Genomic DNA, 22,011 nt, shown 5'->3' on the forward strand with positions numbered 1-22,011 from the left:
TTTATTAGCCTCCCTTCTTCTTCTCTGGAGTTACCACTATACACTTCAAAATTCTCACGAATTTTGTGTTTGGCAAATTAGCTCTCTAAATCCTTCCCAGGCCCAAAGGCTCATGCAGTTGTTTTTGATCACAGAAGAGTTACCAGGCCTCTGAAAGGAATGTGACGGTACAGTGCGTTTTTCTTTTACAGTTAGGCTCCCCCATGCACCGCCCGCCCCCCCGACCACTGCCCATTACATTTAGTTGGGAGAGAAGAGTCCCAAAAAGTAATGACTCGGGACAAATCTTGAGTCACAAGGACCGTTCCAATAGGTTGAGAGGTTCTGGAGGGTTTTGTGCTCAGGGAAGCAAGAGCTTATGGCAGGAAAGGGGATCGCATTTGGGAAAGAGCAAGGCGGGCATCATGAGGGAGAGAGTCAGGAATGGGATGAAGAGAAGCAAAGGGCTTCTGCTCCAGCATCGAGAGGTGAGCCTTGGTCCAAAGGATCGTGAAAGGGTTTTAAGCAGGGAAAGCAAATTTGAGCTTCAGAAAAAGTTCTGAGTAAGGAGATACCATTTGTTAACAACGGCAATGGCAACATAACATTGAAGAGGATATGGGGAAACCCAGTGCCCTGACACACTGCCCCAGGTGCCAGCGCAACAAGGATTCTAGAAAGAAGCTTGGCAAAGCTGGGAAAGAGGCGGGGAGATGGAGAAACCAAGTGCCCAAAGCTGCCTCTCCCAGGCTTTCCGACTGAATTAAAATGACAATGTTGGGAAATCTGGGAGGGACAGGGCAGGAGCACATCACATGAGTAGCTTGAAATTGGCTGTTTTGCAGGTCTTGGGTTTTTGTTTGTTTGTTTTTTAACCACGTGGCACATGGGACCTTATTTCCCCGACCAGGGATTGAACTTGCACTCTCCGCATTAGAAGTAACCACTGGACCACCAGGGACGTCCCTGGAGTATTTATACCATGTGCATAAGTCGCTTCAGTCTTCTCCAGCTCTTTGTGACCCACTGGACTGCAGCCCACCAGGCTCCTCTGCCCATGGGATTCTTCAGGCAAGAATGCTGGAGTGGGTTGCTGTAAATCCACTGCTAGCTCCTCCAGGGGATCTTCCTAACCCGGGGGTTAAACCGAAATCTCTCACATCTCCTGCAATGGCAGGTGGGTTTTTTGCCACTAGCACCGCCTGGGAAGCCCACTTATACCACAAAGGTCAGCAAATGCTACACAACAGGACTCCCATGCCCCCCACTCCCCTCCACCACCACCCACCAAAGAGCAGATCAACAGCACATACCTGCCTGAGCCAGCCCTCACACAGCAGCCCTTTGAGTTCCCTCAGCAACGGCTGCACAGGGAGTAAATACAGACTTTTGTAGGCCAGGGCTTTGGCTTGATATCCCAACAGCAAAGTCTAGGCCTGCTGACCTGGGCTGGACCCACTGGACTCTGACCAGAGAGTAGCAAACCTAAATGAACCTTCCCCGAGGGCTATCCCAGTCCTTGTTTGATATTCTACAAAAGCAAAGGGCCCAGGAAGGCATCTCTCTCCAGCTGTGTGGAAGTAGAAAAAAATAGGAAAATGAAAGGAACAGATAATCAGACCTCCTTCCACGCAGGAGCAAACAGGCCCCAACTCAACTCTGCAATGGTCATAAACAAGCCCCTTGTCTTGTGGGCTCTGCACCCCTAACTCTCTCTGTGGAATTCACAGGACTTGGTAAGACTTGCATGCAGGAGTGGAGGCAGAATGAAAATTTAAACATTTCAGGTTCCAAGCCCACATACCCAGGTTGCCTATGGGGAGATGCAGACCTAGGAAGGGAAGATAGGAGGGAGGTAGGAATAGTTCTGTTTGGGAGCCCGTGAGCTTGAAGCACCCATGGGACAACAACTCAAGATGTCTAGTAAGTAACTGAAAACTTGAGGTTCAAGAGTGTTAAGATTTGGGGAGTAACTGGTAGATTTTATAAATGGAACTGAAGCCATGAGGCTACTCAGAAACTAGTAACAAAAAGGGGGAAGCAAGGAGATCTTTAGAATAGTAACATTTAAGAGAAGGAGCAAAGAAAGAAAGAAACTGGAAGGGAACATGACAGGAGGGGGAAGAAACCAGGTGAATGTGACATATTGCAGAACCCAAGGAAGGGAGTACCAAGCATTGCAGAAAGATTGAGCATGATGAGAATTAAAATGAGAGACACAATGAGGTTACTGTGACCGATACAGAGAGAAGGGGACAGTGGTAGGAGATAGGACCTAAGTAGGCCGAGGTCAACTCAGACAGGACCTTGTCTTTAAGAGGTATTCTAAGTGCAGTAGGAAACATCAGGGGTTTTAAGCAAGGGGGGGAAGAAATGTGATCTGCATTTTGAACATCTCACTCCATTCTATGGAAGATTTGCTGGAGGGATTAAGAATGGAGGCAGTTACGAAGCTTATCAGTGACTCAAACAGGGACTAGAATGGTAGGAGGGCAAGTGGTAAAAAGCATTCAGGTGCAGGGTACATTTTGAAAGACTTTCGGGCAAGAGTTGCTAATGACCTGAATGTAGGGTAAGAGAAAGATAGGAATCAAGGAGTACTGAGATTCGGTGCTTAATCAACTGAGTAGATGGTGACACCACTTACTGAGTAGGTAAGACTAGAGGAAACAAGAAAGGTGTAGGGAGGAAGCCAGACTCAATAGTTTTATTTTGGCCATCATAAGTATAAGATGCCCATTAGACATGGAAGTAGAGATTTGAAGTAGGCAGTTGGTGATCCAAATCTGGAGCCCAGGAAGGGGAGTCACAGCTAGAGACATTAATTTTGAAATCAACACATCCGCAGCATCAAAGCCATGGGACTCCATGAACATTAGAGTTGTTTCCCCTCTCACTTGACCCGACAAATTTAGTGCCCCTTGCTTGGGGGCTGGGAGAGGCATCCGATGTCATCTCCATTGGGCAGAGGAAGCTGGTCCCATGGAACCTGAGAGGTGGACAGGAATCAGGGCAAATCTGGCCTCAGGGACTTCTTGCAGAGAAGTGATGCAAGAGAAGCTAAGACCTCACAGATGAGGCTGAAGGTTTCACATCCTACAATCCTCCTACCCCTCCCTACAGCACTCTGTTAATATCATTAACTCAGGAGGAAGAAAGAAGGATACTCAGTCTGTAAAGCCAGTGAGGCGAGCCCCAGGTGAGGTCGGCGGGGCTGAATGTGGGAAGTTACCATGGCCTGCACTGGCCCCACGCCCTGCCAGAGTAAAGCTCCTGAGAGTCGGCGCAAAAGCCACCACAGTTACAACAGTCGCAGGAGGGAACTTGGGCTTCAGAGAAGGGATTGCACCGACTCTTCCACCACCAATGTGAAGATGGGCCAGAGCTGGAGGGCTGAGACCAACCATCCCTTGATTCTGAGCCAACCAGATAAGAGCACTGAAGCCCAGAGCTTCTCAAACTAATATGTATTCACATCATCTGGGGATTTGGGGATAGTGCAGATTCTGCTTTAGAAGGTCTGGGGCGGGGCCCAAGAGTCTGCATTTTAATAAACTGCCAGGTAGTGCTTTTGCTGATGGTCCATGGACCACACTCTGAGTAGCAAAAGGTAGCTGTGGAGGCTCCCCACAGTGGAGGGGGCTGTCCAGTTCCAAGGAGAACGTGTTTATTTGTGCACAAAGTGACAGAACCTATTAAAGTGGAAATAGCCACCATCTTGTCACCAGAGCAAGGCAGACAGCCATTTCTTGGTGGATTTCAGCTCCCAGAGGCACTGGCACGCTTGTTAAACACTTAGGTTCTAAGCTTGATGTCCTGATTTTTACCTCTTAGGAGGTGCGTCATCTTAGGCAAATCTTCAATTTTTCTGCGTCTCTAGTTTCCCCGTCACTATGATGGAAAAAATAAGACTATTACGAGGATTGGCTGAGTCAGAGGATAAAAAGTGCCTCACATGTGGCAGCAGTGAACAGCACTCAGTAAGTGTTGCTCTCCGTGCTTACAATATGCCTTCTCCAGCAGTGAACATGGACCAACATAGAGGCTTACTCTGCTTCTGGTACGTGGTCAAAAAAAAAAAAAAAAAACACGCAACCCCCCATCTCTCTCTTAATGAAAGGCCTGTATCCTCCCTTTCAAATTCCTCCTTCCCTTCTGCCCACTCCCACGCCCCCTCCCCTGGCCCCCAGCCCCAGTGTGGTCTGGATGGGCCCCACAGGGGCAGGGACAGGGACAGGACGTGGGGCTGTATCTGACAGGAACCTGAGGGGCTGGCCCGGGAGGGGACTGGGGCCCAGCTTCCTGAAGGGCGGATGGGCTGAGGCAGGCACACAGTGCCGGAGAAGATGCCCCCCTGGGCCCTCTTCGTGGTCATCTCCTACCTCCTCCCGGTTCCCCAATACCTGGCACAAGTCACCAGCCAAGGTGAGGTGCGTGGAGGGTAGCAAACAACCATACCCAGGAAGATGGAGCCCTGGGCGGGCGGAGGAGGGAGGGAAGTGCAAAGTGGGAGGCCCCCGCTGGTCCCCTACTCTTGCCCACAAACATGCTGGGGAGGACCGGGAGCCCAACTCACCAGCTGTTCCTCAGATGCCTCCTCGCTGGCCTTGGACTCAGAGTCCCTGAGCTGCTTCTCTCGAACCTTTGAGGACCTCACTTGCTTCTGGGATGAGGAAGAGGGAGCGCCCAGTGAAATGTATCAGCTGCTGTATGCCTATCCGGGGTATGTGTTGTGTCATATACCTATATCGTGTATATACCACTCCCCTGTATCTGTCCTGTGCATACCGCAGCTGAACCCTGTTCCAGCAGCTTCCTTGCCTTTGGCCCTGTCAGAGGACTAGTCCGAGACCGAAGTAGCCACTTAATGAACAGAGGTGCTTTGGATACAGCCAGCTCCAGCCCCTATGAACCCCCTAATCCCACCCATCCCAGGCACTGAGAAGAGAAATGGCGGTAACGGAAACAGAAGTCGGGCTTGGGCCCAGACCTGGGTCCTCAGGGCTGGACAGGTGAGCATGTAGGTAGCCCAGACTTCTCCTGTGCCCACAGGGAGCAGCCCCGCACCTGCCCCCTGAGTTCCCAGCATGTGATGCCCTTTAGAACCCGATACGTGTGCCAGTTTCCGGCCCAGGCTGAAGTTCGCCTCTTCTCTCAACTGCACCTCTGGGTGAAGAACGTGTTTCTGAACCAGAATCTGACCCAGCGGGTGCTCTCTGTGGATGCCGTGGGTAAGCAGCATCCTCCTGTCAACCCGGCCCCTCTGTTTGCCACCCTTGGGCCAGCTCTTAGAATCAGACCGAGCTGTGCTCTTTCAAGATGACATGAGTGCCCCCCACTACCAGACTCCCAGAGGCACCTCGAGACCCCTTTCTCATTCCTCTTAGCCTCAGCGTCCAGAGCTAGACTTCGTTTCACACCAGAGACACCCCGACCTTCCCGTCATTAACCTATTCATTGACTCACTCATTCATCAGTTACAGAATACCTACGCTGTGCTAGGCACTGGGCATCAGGACAAGGACGCACAGATGAGGAGGGGTCCCTGCTCTTGAGGAGCACTGAGCCTACCCATCGGTGGTGAGGCCACTACTCATCTGAGGACAGAACAGGATAAGGAGCCTCCCTGCCCCTGCCCCAGGGGCTGCCCTCACCCCAGCCTTGAGCACCCCTCTCCACAGTCCACGGGCTGAGCTGCAGGCTGCAGCACCCAAAGAGTTCTGATGTGCCCTGTCTCGCCCTTAGGCCTGCCAACTCCCCCCAGTCTCATCAAGGCCATGGGTGGGAGCCAGCCAGGGGAACTTCAGATCAGCTGGGAGGCCCCAGCTCCCGAAATCAATGAATTTCTGAGGCATGAACTGCGCTATGGCCCCAAGGGCCCCGGGAACTCGACTAGCCCCACAGTCACACAGCTGCTGTCTGCAGAAACCTGCTGCCCAGCTCGGCGGAGACCAAACCTAGCCGCAACCCTGGACCAGTCTCCATGTGCCCAGCCCATGATGCCTCAACAGACTGGACCAGAGCAGACCTCCCCACCGAGAGAAGTACCCTGGCCTTCTTCTGCTCCACCTCCTATCTCTTACCCTCAATTTTGCCCCAAGAAAAGACAGGCCATGCTTTGGGGATTCCAGACTGGGTCGGTCCTTGGAGAGTTAGCATAGGCTCGGATTAGTTCTCAGACGCCATGTTTATTTAGGAATCTCCCACTTTAGATCATTCAGACCAACACAACTGAGCACTTCAAGTCCCCAAGTTAGTGGGGGTTTCCCAAAAAAACCCTGAAAGTGAAAGTATCAGTCACTCAGTCGTATCTGACTCTTTGCAACCCTGTGGGCTATAGCCCACCAGGCTCCACTGTCTGTGGAATTCTCCAGGCAAGAATGCTGGAGTGGATTGCCATTTCCTTCTCCAGGGGATCTTCCCCGACCCATGGATCAAACTTGAGTCTTCCACCTTGCAGGCGGATTCTTTACTGTCTGAGCCACCAGGGAAACCTAAAAAACCCTGAACTCCACCTGAAACCCACCAACCTGGCCCCCAGTCTGTGCACGTATTTATCCAGTGAAGAACTGAGTGTCTCTCCACAGGCATGTTGTGGGGTTTCAAATATAAGAGATGGAGGCTCTCTTGGCTGAGAGGCAGACCTAGATTGTGAGGCTGGGATTCTTCTCCCAAGGCTCCATCTCTGACAACGAAGGGTGGCAGCTGCCTCATCTCAGGACTCCAGCCTGGTAACTCCTACTGGCTCCAGCTACGCAGCCAACCTGATGGGGTCTCTCTCCGTGGTTCCTGGGGATCTTGGTCCCTCCCTGTGACTGTGGACCTGCCTGGCGATGCAGGTGAGTCAACAGAGGAATGGAGGAGGAGACAGAAAAGATCTCTAGAGATACCTGGGCTAGATATAGAAGCTCAGAGAACTATGGTCCTTCCTGACGATCTCAAACTTGCTACTGCACAGGCTGAACTACATTCAGGGAGAGAAGAAAGGATAGGAGCAAATGTTCAAGTTATGTGTGTAAAGGTGATCTGGATACCCTATGGAGTAGGAGCACGTGGGCTCTGATAGGGCTTCTTTCTCCACATCCATGCTCAGTCTTTGCAATCCTATGGACTGTAGCCCACCCGGTGCCTCTGTCCATGGGATTCTCCAGCAAGAATACTGGAGTGGGTTGCCATACCCTCCTCCAGGGGATCTCTCCTTCTCCGATCCCAGGGGAAATTGGACTACAATGCTTTACCTTGGACCTGACGAATGTTACCTGTCAGTGGCAACAACAGGATCATGCCAGCTCCCAAGGCTTCTTCTACCACAGCGGGGCATGGTGCTGCCCCAGAGACAGGTGAGAAGTGAACCGCTGATTGAGTTTGATGTCATAGGCTGCTGCTGCTGCTGCTAAGTCGCTTCAGTCGTGTCCGACTCTGTTCGACCCCAGAAATGGCAGCTCGCCAGGCTCCCCCGTCCCTGGGATTCTCCAGGCAAGAACACCGGAGTGGGTTGCCATTGCCTTCTCCATGATGTCATAGGAGAGAAGCACAACTCTGCAGAAAGAAGGGAGAGATTGTTCTTGATCCACTTCTGTCCCCTTCCTTATTCCCCAAACCAAAGGCCCTCCATGCTCTCATCTGCCAATGGGTATTGTATCCTTTCATACCCCCTGGGAATGTGTTGGTTTAATTCAGTGTAATCATATCACCTAGACCATTACAACAGCCTTCATTTTCTATCACTTCCAATTTACCCGCCCCTGCATGCTGTTGACAAACTGACCTTTCTTAAACTTTGCATGGCCTTCTCCTACTCAACTATGTGCTGCTGCTGCTGCTAAGTCGCTTCAGTTGTGTCCGACTCTGCGCAACCCCATAGACGGTAGCCCACCAGGCTCCCCCGTCCCTGGGATTCTCCAGGCAAGAACACTGGAGTGGGTTGCCATTTCCTTCTCCAAATATGTACTGCAACTTTTCACTATCTATCGAATCCAATCAGAACTTCACCCGGTCTTCAAGCATTTCCACCAAAACACCTCACTGATATGTCATTTCCTTCATATCTAATATATAGCCAAGTCTTGTTGATTTTACCTATTAAACATCTCTAGGATCTGTCCATGTCTGTTCATCACAGCTATCACCCTAGTACAAGCCATCTTCATCTCTGAGTTAGGTTACTGAGAAGACTTACTAACTGATCACTTCTTGGATCCTCCAAAACATTCTCCACACAGAAGCTGAAGTGAGTTTTTAAAAGCAGAAAAATAAATGCAACATTCTCTGCTTAAAACTCTTCCAAGATCCATAGCTTTCACTGATCTTAGGACAAAGAAAAGAATTCTACTGTGACTGTGTAAAGTTCCAAAGGACTCAGCCCATATCTGTGCCTTCAACTTTATCTTATTCTATGCTGCCTTCTGTGCTCTTTTCTCCAGTACTGGCCTACTTTCCTTCCCGCCTACCTGCCACAATCCCTCCTGCCTCTGGATCTTTGCACATGCTGTTTACCCAGCTTTTTTATCTTTACTTAACCTCCACTTATCCTTCAGATCTCAACTCAGATGTCACCTCCCCTGACCTTCCTTCTTAGGTCCAGCGGCACTATTATATATCCTTGTTGTACCATGCACCTCTCCTTCTTAAATACGTAACATAGTTATAATTTTACATTATACCTTACATGGTTATTTGATTGATAACAAAATTCTCTCTCAGAGCTCTGTTGAGAAAGGCTGATCTTAACTAAACATGATCCCTGAGGGCAAAGTCAGTGTTCGCTTTTACTCACCAATGTATTCTCAGTTACCATGGGGCCTAGAACAGAGTAAGTGCTCAGTAAAAAGAAAAAATTATGGAATGATGAAAAAAAAAAAACCATTAACAGTCTTAGTGTATTCTTCCAGTTGTCTATGCATTTATGTATATCTAAACATAATATTTAATTTTCAATATAAATTGGATCACATTGTATGTATGATTCATTTTAACTTACTTCTTTTTAACTTACTTTTTTGCTTAAAAATATGTCTTGGACATCTGTAACGATGTAACTCATTCTTTCTAATAGCTGTATAGATTTCCATACTGTGAAGAGGGCATGAGTGAAAGGGTGGTAAAACTGAATTCACATACTCTCTGTCAAAACCTGCTCCTCCCCTTCTTGTCCATCTTGCCATCAACTCACTTTTCCACCGTGAACTTCTGCATTTTCTACACCCTCAACATCCAATTAGAAACACTGGTCATTTCTACCTTTTCAGTACCCCTTTTGAATCCATCTGTTTCTCTCTATCCCCACTGCCACAATCCCGCTTTCAGATCCTCATCATTTTGCATGTAAAATTCCGTGGCATCGTCCTAATAAATTTCTCGGCTTCTAGTCCACCCTCGCAGATCCTTTCTCACAAACTGCAGTTAGAGAGACTTTCCTAAAGTACAAAGCTAGTGATGACAATTCTCTGCTTAAAATCCTTGAATGTCTCCATCATTGCTGCAAGATTAAGTTCAAGCTCCTTAGAAAGGCAATAAGGCCACCTGTGACCTTGATCTGCCCACACTTCCCACTCTCCACCAAGCCCTCTGTGCTAAAAACTTTCTGCACCACTTAGAGTTTCCCCCAAAGTACCATATCTCTTATCTGTGCACAAGCATGTGCCTGGGATGCCTGTCTGTATCCTTTTCTTGTCCTATTGATAGTCGAAGACTCATTCTAAGCACTGCCCTTATACAAGAAATATTTTCTGACCCTCCCCATTCGGGTTAGATGATCTTCCTTGCTACTCCCCAGCCAGCCTGTGCACATCACAGAAAAATACCATCTGTTTGTTTTTCTCCCTTTCCCAGTGAAATGACAGCTCCTTGAAAATTTTTCCTCTGTGTATTCATAGGGTCTACCATAGTACCTAGCACATAGTATAAATTATTTGTTGAATAACCTAGCAAACATAAAAATACATAAAATGGTAAATGATTTTAGTAATAGCTAGCTATTTAGGGGTTATAACCAGGAAGGAGACAGGATTTATTTGTTCAACAAACAACTCTTGAAGGTGACTATGTACCAGGCCCCAGGGATAGAGTGACAAAACAGAGAAGCTTCCAGCATTGTGGGGGCTTACATTTTAGTTGGGGGAGGGGAATGGGGGGAGACCAACAAGAAAGAAAGGAACAAGGTTAAATGATAAAGACTAAGTGGAAGGGTGGGGATAGGTGCTAATTTCATGAGTGGGTGGAGAAAGCCTTGCCAAGGAGGTGACAGATGAGCTGAGACCCAAGTGGCGAGAAGAAATGAGTCACGTGAGATCTAGAGGCAGGGTGATCCAGGGCACGGGAGCTGCAAAGACAGTGCATCTGGTATGTTTGCAGCACAAAGAGAAGGCCCACGTGGAGGAAGGGTCATCACTTTGTGTGAGACTTGCAGGAGATGAGAATGGCAAGGCAGGGAGGAACTCAACCATATGAAGTCCTATCGGCTCTGGGGTGGAGTTTGGGTTTTATTTGGGATGGGGAGCCATGGAAGGATTTAAGCAAGAGTGATATGATATGAGCTTCCCAGGTGGCTCAGTAGGTGAAGAATCCAGCTGCAATGCAGGAGATGCAGGTTTAATCCCTGGGTCAAGAATATTCCCTGGAGAAGGAAATGGCAACCCACTCCAGTATTCTTGCCTGGGAAACCCTTTGGACAGAGGAGCCGGGCGGGCTGCAGTCCATGGGGTCAGAAAAGAGTCGGACACCACAGCAACTAAACAACAATGTGACCCCATGTGATCTACATTTTTTTCACTTTAAACTTTTTATTTTGTATTGAGGTACAGCCAATTAGCAGTGCTGTGATAGTTTCAGGTGAACAGCAAAGGGATTCAACCATACATATATTCAAGTATCCATTCTCCCCCAAACCCTGCTCCCATCCAGGCTGCCCCATAACAGTGAGCAGAGTTCTATGTGCTATACTACAGTTCCTTGTCGGTTATCCATTTTAAATATAGCAGTGTACATATGACCATCCCAAACTCCCTAACAATCCCTTGCCCCTGGCAACTATAAATGCATTTTAAAAAATATGAAATGCTTCATGAATTTGCATGTCATCCTTGCCCAGAGGCCTGCTAATCTTCTCTGTATCATTCCCATTTTAGCATATATGCTGCTGAAGCGTTTACATTTTTAAAAGATGTTTCTCTGTGCGATTAAAAAGAAGAGTGCAAGCAGGATCACCATTTAGAAAAATGCCTTAATCCAGGCAACAGATAATGGTTTCATCTAATGTGGCAAGAATAAAGGTCAAAATAAAGAGATAGCTTTGACATATATTCTGGACATTATCAGATCAACATTTTGGGTCTAAATTCTGATGGCTGTGTGGAGAACAAATTGAAGGGAGTGACAGAAACAGAGGCAGAAAAGCTAGTTAGGATACTGTCGCAATAAATAATCTGTTAGTAAAATAACATTTAGAGGTGACTAAGAAGGCTGCCTAATGAGAACAGATTAAGGACATAAATATGTTTTGCTCTACTCTTTGAAACAATCTCATTCAAAGTAGGTATTACTGACTCATTTCACAAATGAGGAAACTGAGGCAGAGATGAAAATTAAGTAATTTGCTGAGTTTTATGCCAATAAGCCAAGACCTGAACTCTATAGTCCATTTAATTTCCCTATCTCATCTAGCTCTTGCCTTTTTTTTTTTTTTTTTTGCTGCACTGGGTCTCTGTTGTAGCACTTGGGATTTTTCTCTAGTTGCTCTTCACAGGCTTAGTTGCCCGGTGGCATGTGGGATCTTAGTTCCCCATCCAGGGATCGACACCCCCATCCCCTGCATTGGAAAGCAGATTCTTAACCACTGGGCCAGCAGGGAAGTCCCTACCTCTTTATTAAGAAGAGGCTGAACCCCAAAAGCAAACCTCAGAAAAAAATACATGGCATGAGAAAGCCCTGGAGGCCTGTCCAAGGAACAAGGTAGATTACAATCGAATTCCCTGTGAGACTGGATTAGTCTCCGAGGCAGGCATTGAATCAAATGACTCCATTTGCCTGATTTGTAGGGACCCGGTCTGGGAGAAGTGTGAAGAGGAGAAAAACTCAGGATCACAGTCCTCCCAGTTCTCCCGCTGTCACTTCAAGTCACAAAATGACAGTGCTATTCACATCCTTGTGGAGGTGACCACAGCCCAGGGTGCTGTTCACAGCTACCTGGGCTCCCCTTTCTGGATCCACCAGGCTGGTAAGGACTTTCTTCCCTTCTCCTCCCACGCAGTTCCCACCCCTACCTTGTCTGACCCCATGCCCAGGATCACCAACTCTGATACTTCTGACCCATGGCCCTGGTGACATGATGTCCCATGCACAGAAGGGCTTAGGCCAGTCCCTGGTGACATCCCTGTAGTGCTCATCCCCACTCCAAACTTGCTCTGGAGGGAGGTCTCCAGCGGGCAGCTGGAACTGGAATGGCAGCATCCATCAGCCTGGGCAGCCCAAGAAACCTGCTACCAGCTCCGATACACAGGAGAAGGCCATCAGGACTGGAAGGTACAGTCAAGGGACAAATGACCCCAGACCTCATACTCGGGGTATTTCTGAGTTTCAGGATGTCTGTTATCAGGAGTGATAACCAAGATATCACTATATACTCATGTGTATGTGTGTCTGGGCTTGTTTATCTCTGTTCCATCTGATTCAACTGGTATCTTAATCTCTCTTTGACATGTGACACTGCTGACTATGCCTGTTTTCAATGTTCTCTTCCCTTTGCTTTTGGGATATCATTCTCCTGATTCTCTACCACTTCTCTGACTGAACCTCCTCACTCTTTCCCGGGCTCTTTCTTTCCACACTTCCTTAATAGGTTATGCTTCCTGCAGTCCCATCCTAGACTCTTTTCTTCTCTGAAAGTGTTAGTCGCTCAGTCGTATCCAACTCTTTGCAACCCCAAGCACGGTAGCCTGAGAGGCTCTTCTGTCCATGGAGTTCTCCAGGCAATAATACTGGAGTGGGTAGCCGTTCCCTTCTCCAGGGGATCTTCCTGACCCAGGAATAGAACCCAGGTCTCCTGCATTGAAGGCAGATTCTTTACCGACATCTAGATGTTCTCCCTAGGTGAGTGCTTAGATTCCATATTTTCAATGACTATACATTAACCATCCCAAACTTATTCCAACACCTACGCGGAAAATAACTTCTATACCATAGGTGAATTACCTAAACTTCTGAAGAGTTTCAGTTTCCTCACTGGTGAAATGGGGATAAAGCTATGTACTTTCCAGAGTTATAGTAAAAATTAAATATATAGATATTTAGCATATTGCCTGGTAGATAGAAGGCACTCAATAGACATTAGTTTCTCTTTTATTCTCATTTACCACGTGTATATATGACTTCTTACCAGACTGCTGCTGCCGCTGCTGTTAAGTTGCTTCAGTCGTGTCCGACTCTGTGCGATCCCATAGATGGCAGCCCACCAGGCTCCCCTATCCCTGGGATTCTCCAGGCAAGAACACTGGAGTGGGTTGCCATTCCCTTCTCCAATACATGAAAGTGAAAAGTGAAAGTGAAGCCACTCAGTCATGTCTGACTCTTAGCGACCCCATGAACTGCAGCCTACCAGGCTCCTCCATCCATGGGATTTTCCAGGCAAGAGTACTGGAGTGGGGTACCATTGCCTTCTCCGTCTTACCAGACAGTTATACCTAAATGCCCCCTAGGACATTTCAGACTCAGTAGATCCAAAACTGAACTCATTTTCTTCCCCAGCCTTTTTTACTTTTTTACTGAGGTATACATTACATAAAGTAATATAAATCTTAAATAGAATATTGGTTAATTTGTACATGTGTATACATCCATGTAACCATTACCCAGATAAAGATAAAGGTTGTTTCTGGTACCCCAGAAGTGTCTTATGCCCTCCGGTCACACATACACACCCTCCGAGGTAACTACAATTCTGACATCACTATTCATAAGTTCTGGCTATTGTTGAACTTAGTCAAATAGAAAAATACAGCTTTTCTTCCTCAGACTTAGTTCTCCTGTCCCTTGCCTGTGGCAATGGCACCAACACTTAACCCAGTCACTTCAGCACGGAATGATCCTTGCCTCTTCTCTCCTTCTCACTTGTCCCCTCCCTTCTCACTTGTCCCCTCCCTCTACCAACAACTTAGTTGAGTTTATTGTACTAATGGGCCTTACGTCTCTGCTACCACTGTTTCAGTCTTACCTTTGACCCCCTAGTCCACCCTTGCATGTTCTTGGTACACAGAACACTCTGTAACCCACAGTCAAGCAACTCAGTCAGCGTAACACTCTTTTGAGGGCTCTGTGGCACCTTATTTATCTTGTTATTACTGCACTCATTACTTCTTGTAACTATTTACTTGTTTGGATAGCTTCTTCATAAGACATGTGAGATCTTGTTTTTCTTTTTCCCCAATGCCTACTCCAAGGCTTGGCTCTTCACAAGCAATTCATAAATGTTTACTACTGATCAAGTTAATAATGTGTCCCTGCTGGTATACACGATGCTTGTTCCCTCTTCTTGGACTCTCCTCGTACCCCCAGCACCTGGCACAGTGCTGGCATCCTCTACTGAGAGGATGTTATTTGTGGCCTGGTTTACATGGCTATGGGCCTCCCTGGTAGCTCAGGCGTTAAAGCGTCTGCCTGCAACTGTGGGAGACCCGGGTTCGATCTCTAGGTCGGGAAGATCCCCTGGAGAAGGAAATGGCAACCCACCCCAGTGCTCTTGCCTGGAAAATCCCGTGGACCGAGGAGCCTGGTAGGCTACAGTCCATGGGGTCTCAAAGTCTCGGACACGACTGAGCAACTTCACTTACACGGCTATGAGTATCTGAGTGTGTCCGGGGTTTCCATCGCCCAACCTGGTCAGTGTGTGTGTACCGGATCTCTGCCGACGTTATCATACGTATGTGTGTCAGGATGAGTAGTTCTGTGTGTAGATGAGTCAGTGTGTCAGGGGTGTTTCACGCCAGGCAGGGCGAGGCTCTCTGTCCGAGTGTTCTCTCCAGCCAGTTTCCGCCGGGGATGCCAGTTTTCTGCCAGTGAGGCGCTTTGGAGGAATCCCCGGGGATTCAAGGCGGTAGGATTGGGGTCAAACAGAGGCCGAGTTCTCGAGGGCCCAACGCCGTCCCACGGGGACCTGACCACCGCTTGCACCTTTGCGTAGGTGCTGGAGCCACCTCTTGGGGCCCAGGGAGAGACCTTGGAGCTGCGCCCGCGCTCCCGCTACCGCGTACAGCTGCGCGCCAGGCTCCATGGCCCCACCTTCCAAGGTCCCTGGAGCCCTTGGTCCGACCCAGTGAGGGTGGAGACAGCCTCGGAGACGGGTGAGGGCCGGGCAGGGGCAAAAGCTCTCTGCGGCTGCGCGAGTGGAGGGGCGGGGCTCCGACCTCACCAGGCTGCGGTTGCGCAGACATAGCCGGCGCGCGGGGACAGCGAGTCGGGTGGGGCTGGTGGACCTGCGGGCAGGGCTCTGGCCAGGCGCCTCCCCCTGAGGGCTGACTGCTTTTTGTCCCTTAGTCTGGATCTTCCTGGTGACTGCTCTGCTCCTGGTCCTGGGCGTCAGCGCCCTTCTGGGCCTGCTGCTGCTGAGGTGGCAATTTCCTGAGCACTACAGGTACCGCTCCGGCCAGGTGGGAGACGGGGCTGTGATCCGGGCAAGGCCGGCGGCCCCTAAAGAAGCATCCTCGGGTCGCTCTATGACGCCCGCTCTCCAGACAATCTCACATCCAGACCTGTGGCATCTGCCGCTCCCCGCACGTCTTCCCTGGGAGTCCCACCGCCTCCTTACACTCGATCATGTCCACTATGCGGGGCACCTCAAACAGCCCCACCTTCTGGCTCCTCATCTCAGTAACAAGTCCACCTGTCACCCAAGCCAGCCCACTTGGGCGCCTCCCTCCCCATTATCCAGTCTGGTCCGGTCATTCCACCTCCTAAACCTCACTCAAAAACAGCACCCTTTCTCTAGCCCTACAGGAACTACCTGACTCACCAAAAGGGAGCCCCTTCTCCCTCCAATCTAGCCTCACACAGCCACCAGAATAATCTTTCTAAAACGGCGCACATGAACTTGTCACTCCGCTTCCTTAAGTTTCCCTATTAGCTCCCCAGGATAAAGTCCAGGCTCTAGGCAAACAAGCAAGGCTGTGCCCCTGCCAGAGTTTCCACCTCCCACCCTGTGCATCAGCCTTGCCACACTGTCGGTGATTTCCTGCACAAGTCCAGTGGTTTTACTTCTTAGCGCCTTTGAACATAATGTCCCCTCTGCCAGGAATATCCTCCCTGGATGACTAATACCCATTTATCTTTAAATAACTTTCTTCACCAACTCCTAGGAAACCTTTCCTGACCCTCCCCTATTGGCTACTCTCTTTGTGCCCCAATACAGACTTCTTTCATAGTGCAGGAAGCTTTTTACTGCATTCATTTCTTCATATGTCTTCCCTGTGCCTTACGTGGTCATCCTTAAATCTTCAGCACAGTGCCTGCCAAATAGCACACCCTTAAATAAATGCTGTTAATGAATGAGTTGTTTATGTGGGGAGACTAAGGCTGAGGATAAATGTCACTGGAAGTTATAAACATAAAAGATAGATTCCATACCACCTCAGTCCTTCGGTAACATCTCTTTATTCTTGAGGACTCAGCTCAGAAGGTGACTTCTCCAGGTGGTCTCTTTTGATGGCCCTAGGCTGGATTAGATGCCTCCCTTTTGGGCTCACATCTCTCCTGAACATGTCTTTGAGCTTTTAATCCTCTCTAATGTATGAGCAGACTGGGATGTAGCCTGTATCCAGATCCACCTAAAAGGCTGAGGGAGGAGAGGGAGGCTGCGCTGCTGACCCAAGTGTACCCAGTTCCTTTCCCCCAGTTTACCAGATACCACTCCTCCTCCCCTGGAGAGATAAAAGTGTGGTCACAGAAGAGGCTCAACTAAAAAAAAAAAAAAAAAAAAAAAGGCAAAAAGAGGCCCGAAGGTCATTCAGCTAAAGTCCTTTCTTGCGGAAATATGAGCCTAAGGAGATGGAGGTTCCCCTGACATACCTTAACCCACATTCTTCACAGGGAGACCATCTTCCCCAGTAACTTAATAAAAGCCCCACGAGTTCTCTTCATTCAACTAAATTCGTGAGAATCTATTACGGATCAGATACTGTTCTATACCCTGTAGATCCCAGAGTGAGCAGATAGACAAATTCTTTGCTCTCGTGGATTTACATTATATACATATATATATATAAAATAAGATTCTAATAAATATACAATAAGTCAAGCACTATAAAGAATAATAAGCAGAGCAGGAGACAGAGAGTGATGGGGAAGGGAGGTGGTTGTATTTTAGACAGGGTAGTCAGGGAAGGCCTCTCTGTCGGGATGACATCTGAGCAGAAACCTAAGTAAAATGAGGAAATGAGTCGATGTTCCAGGCAGAGAGAATAGAAAGTGCAAAGACCCTGAGGCAAGAATGTGGGAGGACACTCAAACTGCTTTTTTGAGCCTCCACACCACTGACTTCCCCCACCACCTGAGGGCTCCTCTACCTTCCTCTTACCTCTTCAAGCTTACTCCCCCACCTCACTGCCTCTCCCCACACACCTCAGTGGTCTCTCCCCCTTCCTAATTCACTCCCGCAGCCCAGTGTCCTTCTCTTCCTTCTCCTCAAGGAGCCTGAGGCATGCCCTGTGGCCCTCACTTCCAGACCTACACCGGGTCCTTGGCCAGTACCTTAGGGATACTGCAGCCCTGAGTCCGGTGAGTGCACCTCCCCCCACCCCCACCCACCACCAGCCCTGCTTAGAGCTCCTTGCCCCATCACACAACTTCTCCAAGGCCCTTGCCCCACAAGTATACCATCCCTGGGCCCTACCTCCAGCCCAACCCTCCTTCCTGCACAGTCCAGGTCCTGCTCCCACAGGACCTGCTCTAACCCAGACCCCTTTCCCCCCATCTCTCCCAGCCCAAGGCTGCAGTCTCAGATGTCTATGAGGAAGTGGAACCCAGCCTCCTTGAAATTCTACCTAGATCCTCAGAGAAGGCTCCCTTGCCCCTGTGTCCCTCCCAGGCCCAGTTGGACTACCGAGGATTGCAGCCTTCTTGCCTGGGAACCATGCCCCTGTCTGTGTGCCCACCAATGGCTGAGCCAGGGTCCTACTGTACCACTCACATCGCCAACCATTCCTACTTACCACTCAGCTGCTGGCAGGTCCCTCGCTCCCAGTACCCTGGACAGATCCAAACTCTGTAGTCCTCCCTCCTGAACTTCCTAACCCATCCTGTCCCAACAACCACCATCTCAGATCTCACGTCCTTCCCTGTTGTCTCCCCTCTGGCTGGACTTCATAGCACTGATCTTTCACCACTGCTGCTGGCATCAACCTGGGACTCTTTCTCCTCAGGCAAGGCTCACTTGACTAAGCCCCTCTAACTTTCACCTCCTTTCTCTCTGCTCTTTAACACCAAAGTCCTTGAAAAGGAGTCTCCGCTTCCCAACTCCATTTGCTCCTCAGACTGCTTCAATTTATTCCCCTGCTACCACTCTGCTAATGAAACTACTCAGGCAAAGCTCACCTCAAGCTTTCTCATCATAAGATCCAATCAGATCTTGTTAATCCTCAACCTGTTTGATCTCTCTGTTGGCATTTGTCAGGGTGGCTACTTATTTCTCCTTTAAATTCTCTCCTCCGTGGCTCACGTGCATCACCATCTCTCCTGGCTCTGCTTGCACTTCTCTGAGTATACTGATAGTTGACAGCATAAACTTTGTGGCCTCAGAGCTAGGTTCAATTCCTATCTTTCCCACTTGCTAGCTGCGTGACCTTGAAGAAATAACTCAAAGTCTTTGAGCCTTAATTTTCTCATCTATAAAATAGGGATAATACAGAATGCTATAGAGTTGTAAAGAGTATTTAGTGAGATAGTCTAAATAAAGCACAGTGAAAGAGGATCCTGGATTAATGTCAGCAGCAGTACCAACATAGTGCCGACTAAGACATAGTGTTTGAGATATCTAGACTAGACTATGGTAATTATTCCTTCCTAATCTCTTATCTTGGCATATCTTCCACTCCTTAATTATTGCAGTCACTTAAGAGTCAATTCTTAACAGTCTCCAACCAATCTGCTCTCATAGCCTTTCTTACATGCTCTTTTTTTTTTTTTCTTACATGCTCTTATCTCCAGCCCAGACTTTTACTATAGCACCTGTAATGCTTTATGCAAATAACTGTTTACATGTCTGTCTTCCGTTACTAGATTGTGAGCTCCTTGGGGGCAAGGGCTGTGATTCATTTGCCTTCCCCCTCCTCCACCCCCTAGCACCTAGAATAGTGCTTGATTCACGATAGCAGGCCTCCAATAAATGTTTTCTAAATGAAGGAAATCTTTCTGGACAATGCCACCTCATCCCATGCCAACCTCTCTCATCCTCTATGCCATTCATATGCAGTGGTTAAATATGCTTAGGCCATTCTGATTATGGATTCCCTGACCCATTCAAATTCTCAAACAAATGGTATTTTTTGCTGACTCCAAACATACCCACTGTATCAGTCAGAGTCTTGGCAGAAATAGATGACACACACACACTCAACCTGGGTATCTGGATGAGAGTTTAATATAGGGCATATTTACAAAGATGGGGCAGGATTCAGGAAAAACATCAAGGAGGAGTGCAGTGTCCTGGGGCTAACAACAACTGGGAGGTGGGGCCCACCCCTCTCCACCCTGTGTATCAAGGGGTCATGGGAGAGAGTGGTCACAAAGGCTGCCTGGCAGGAGCTGTGGCAGAGAGCTGCAGCCAGCCTGTGGGGATGTAACAGTAATGGGGCCAGGGGAACACACAGCTCCTGCCTGCTCTCCCCCTCCCTCCAACACCACCCCTCTGTATTAGTTTGCAAGCACTGCCCTAACAAAATACCACAAACAACAGACATTTATTGTCTCATAGTTTTGCAGGCTAGAAACTCTAGGTTTTAGCAGGGTTGGTTGCCTCTGAGAGCTGTAAGGAAGAATCTGTTCCATTCCTCTCACCTAGCTTCTGGGGCTTTCCTGGTGTTCCTAGACTTGTTCCTAGGCCTCTCCTCCATCTCTGCCTTCATCTTCATATGGCGTTCTGCCTTTGCTTATGTGTATGTCCAAACTTCTCCATTTTATAAGGACGCAAGTCATATTGGCTTAGGACTCACCCAAATGACCTCATCTTAACTAATTATATCCTGGAGTGACTCTATTTCTAAATAAGGTCACACTCTGAAGTACGGGGACTTGAGTATCCAACATATAAATTTGGGGGTGAGGGACACAATTTAACCCATAACATCCTCCCATTTGGTGAAATACAAACAGAAACCAGAGTCCAGGGGAGTCCACTGACACAGGCCATATGAGTCAGCCTCACAGGGCACAGAGCAGAGCAGAGAAGGATGAAATGTGGCCCTGGATGGGACAAATGGGTGATACCTAGTATACTCACTTTCCATACTTCTCCAGGCCATGTTCAAGGCTCCAACTCGACTCCTAGGGACTCAAAACTAGGACTGAGAACCAAACCACTGAAACTCTCACCTCTACACCAATTCAGCCATCATGTCCTTAACCCCTTTTACTTACCAAATTCTGTGTCCTCTTCTCCGTCTTCACTGAGCTATTATTACAGCCTCTACCAACTACCTCTGCCTCCAGTCTCTCTCCCTAAATCCAACCTGTATGTTGCCTCCAGATTGATCTTCCCGTTCATCTCACTCCTTGCTCACTCCTTACCTCTAAATCTTTGGTTTGGCTCTTCAGAACTGATCTCATTCTCTTGTACTACTTTGCTATGTGAGAATTAAAAGTGCTAATACAACGCCAAGCACATAGTAAATACTCAGTATTTACAGAGTTATCTTTACTATTATCCCAACTAGACTGTTCCACCTCCTGAATATTACCTATATTTTATTCCCTCCATACCCTCTCCTTCAGGTCCTTCAGGTCCTTCAGATGAGAGTTCCCTTATCGAAGCAGCTCATCGGGTATCCAGATACCTTGCTCTACCAATAGGCCATTGCCTGTCCTCTTCTATCTCCTCTGGCTCTTTTGCCTTCACCTTCAAAGATTCATAGGTAGGACTTCCCTAGAAGTGCAGTGAATAAGAACCCACCTGCCAATGCAGTTGACACTGATTCGATTCGTGGTCCAGGAAGATCCCACATGCCTCGAGGCAACTAAGCCTGTGCACCACAGCTGCTGAGTCCAAGCACCCTAGAGCCCCTGCTGTTTAGCAAGACTGCTCTTCAGCAAGAGAAGCCACCACAATGAGAAGCTCAGGCGACCCAGCAAAGTGTAGCCTTCTCCGCAACTAGAGAAAGCCCTCAGGCAACAACAAAGACCCAGCATAGCCAAAAATAAAAATTTAAAATAAAAGATGCATAGGATCTTAGTGTTGGCATTCCCTCCAGCTCCCATGAACTGCCCTCTTTCTCACTCTCAAATTTCTTATACAAGTAGCCCATGCTTGCTGCCTCCATATTCTCCCCACCCTCCTTTCTGCAACCCCTTCCAAAGGAAACCCGAACACCTCTCCCCCCCATCCCTTTCTCTCCAAGGTCACCCATGATTTATTTCTCAATAGCCAACTCTGACCTTTTCTGTCATCACCCGACTATTTTGCATATTAGAATTCCTCCCACTTCAAGGTCCATGTCAGCACAATTTCCACTGGCTTCTGCCATTCCTTTTATGTTTTTATTTTTTAAATTAAAGGTCTTTTTTTAATGGTCTTTAAACAAACAATTTTATTTATTTAATTTTGGGGCTGTGGTGGGTCTTTGTTGCTGTAGTTACACAGAGAGGCTACTCTCTAGCTGCCGTGCACAGGCTGCTCATTGTGGTACAGGCTCTAGGACACTGAGGCTTCAGTGATGTGGCATGCGGGCTCAGGTGTTGCAGCTCCTGGCTTCTGGAGCACAAGCTCAGTAGTTGTGGTGCACAGGCTTAGTTGTTCCGTGGCATGCGAGGTCTTCCTGCATCAGGGATCAAACCAGT

General features: G+C 48.4%; 1 protein-coding gene and 1 long non-coding RNA gene across 2 annotated transcripts; one reads left to right on the plus strand and one right to left on the minus strand.

Annotated features, from left to right (window-relative positions):
• Nucleotides 1,120–7,427, minus strand: LOC102172027. The gene is made up of 5 exons (XR_309916.3): nt 7,239–7,427; nt 4,556–4,642; nt 3,807–3,870; nt 1,293–1,343; nt 1,120–1,144 (listed from the first exon to the last, which is right to left on the minus strand). It is a non-coding gene; the product is annotated as an uncharacterized LOC102172027 (long non-coding RNA).
• MPL (MPL proto-oncogene, thrombopoietin receptor) lies at nt 4,326–19,044 on the plus strand. Its single transcript, XM_005678577.2, has 12 exons — nt 4,326–4,404; nt 4,570–4,702; nt 5,032–5,210; nt 5,725–6,023; nt 6,656–6,818; nt 7,193–7,319; nt 12,015–12,193; nt 12,356–12,498; nt 15,152–15,311; nt 15,505–15,601; nt 17,652–17,739; nt 17,945–19,044. Exons 1-12 carry the CDS (start codon nt 4,326–4,328, stop codon nt 18,230–18,232), a joined length of 1,935 nt encoding a protein of 644 aa, XP_005678634.2. The 3' UTR covers nt 18,233–19,044.

This window comes from Capra hircus, chromosome 3, assembly GCF_001704415.2.
Source record: "Capra hircus breed San Clemente chromosome 3, ASM170441v1, whole genome shotgun sequence".
Taxonomy (NCBI): Eukaryota; Metazoa; Chordata; class Mammalia; order Artiodactyla; family Bovidae; genus Capra; species Capra hircus.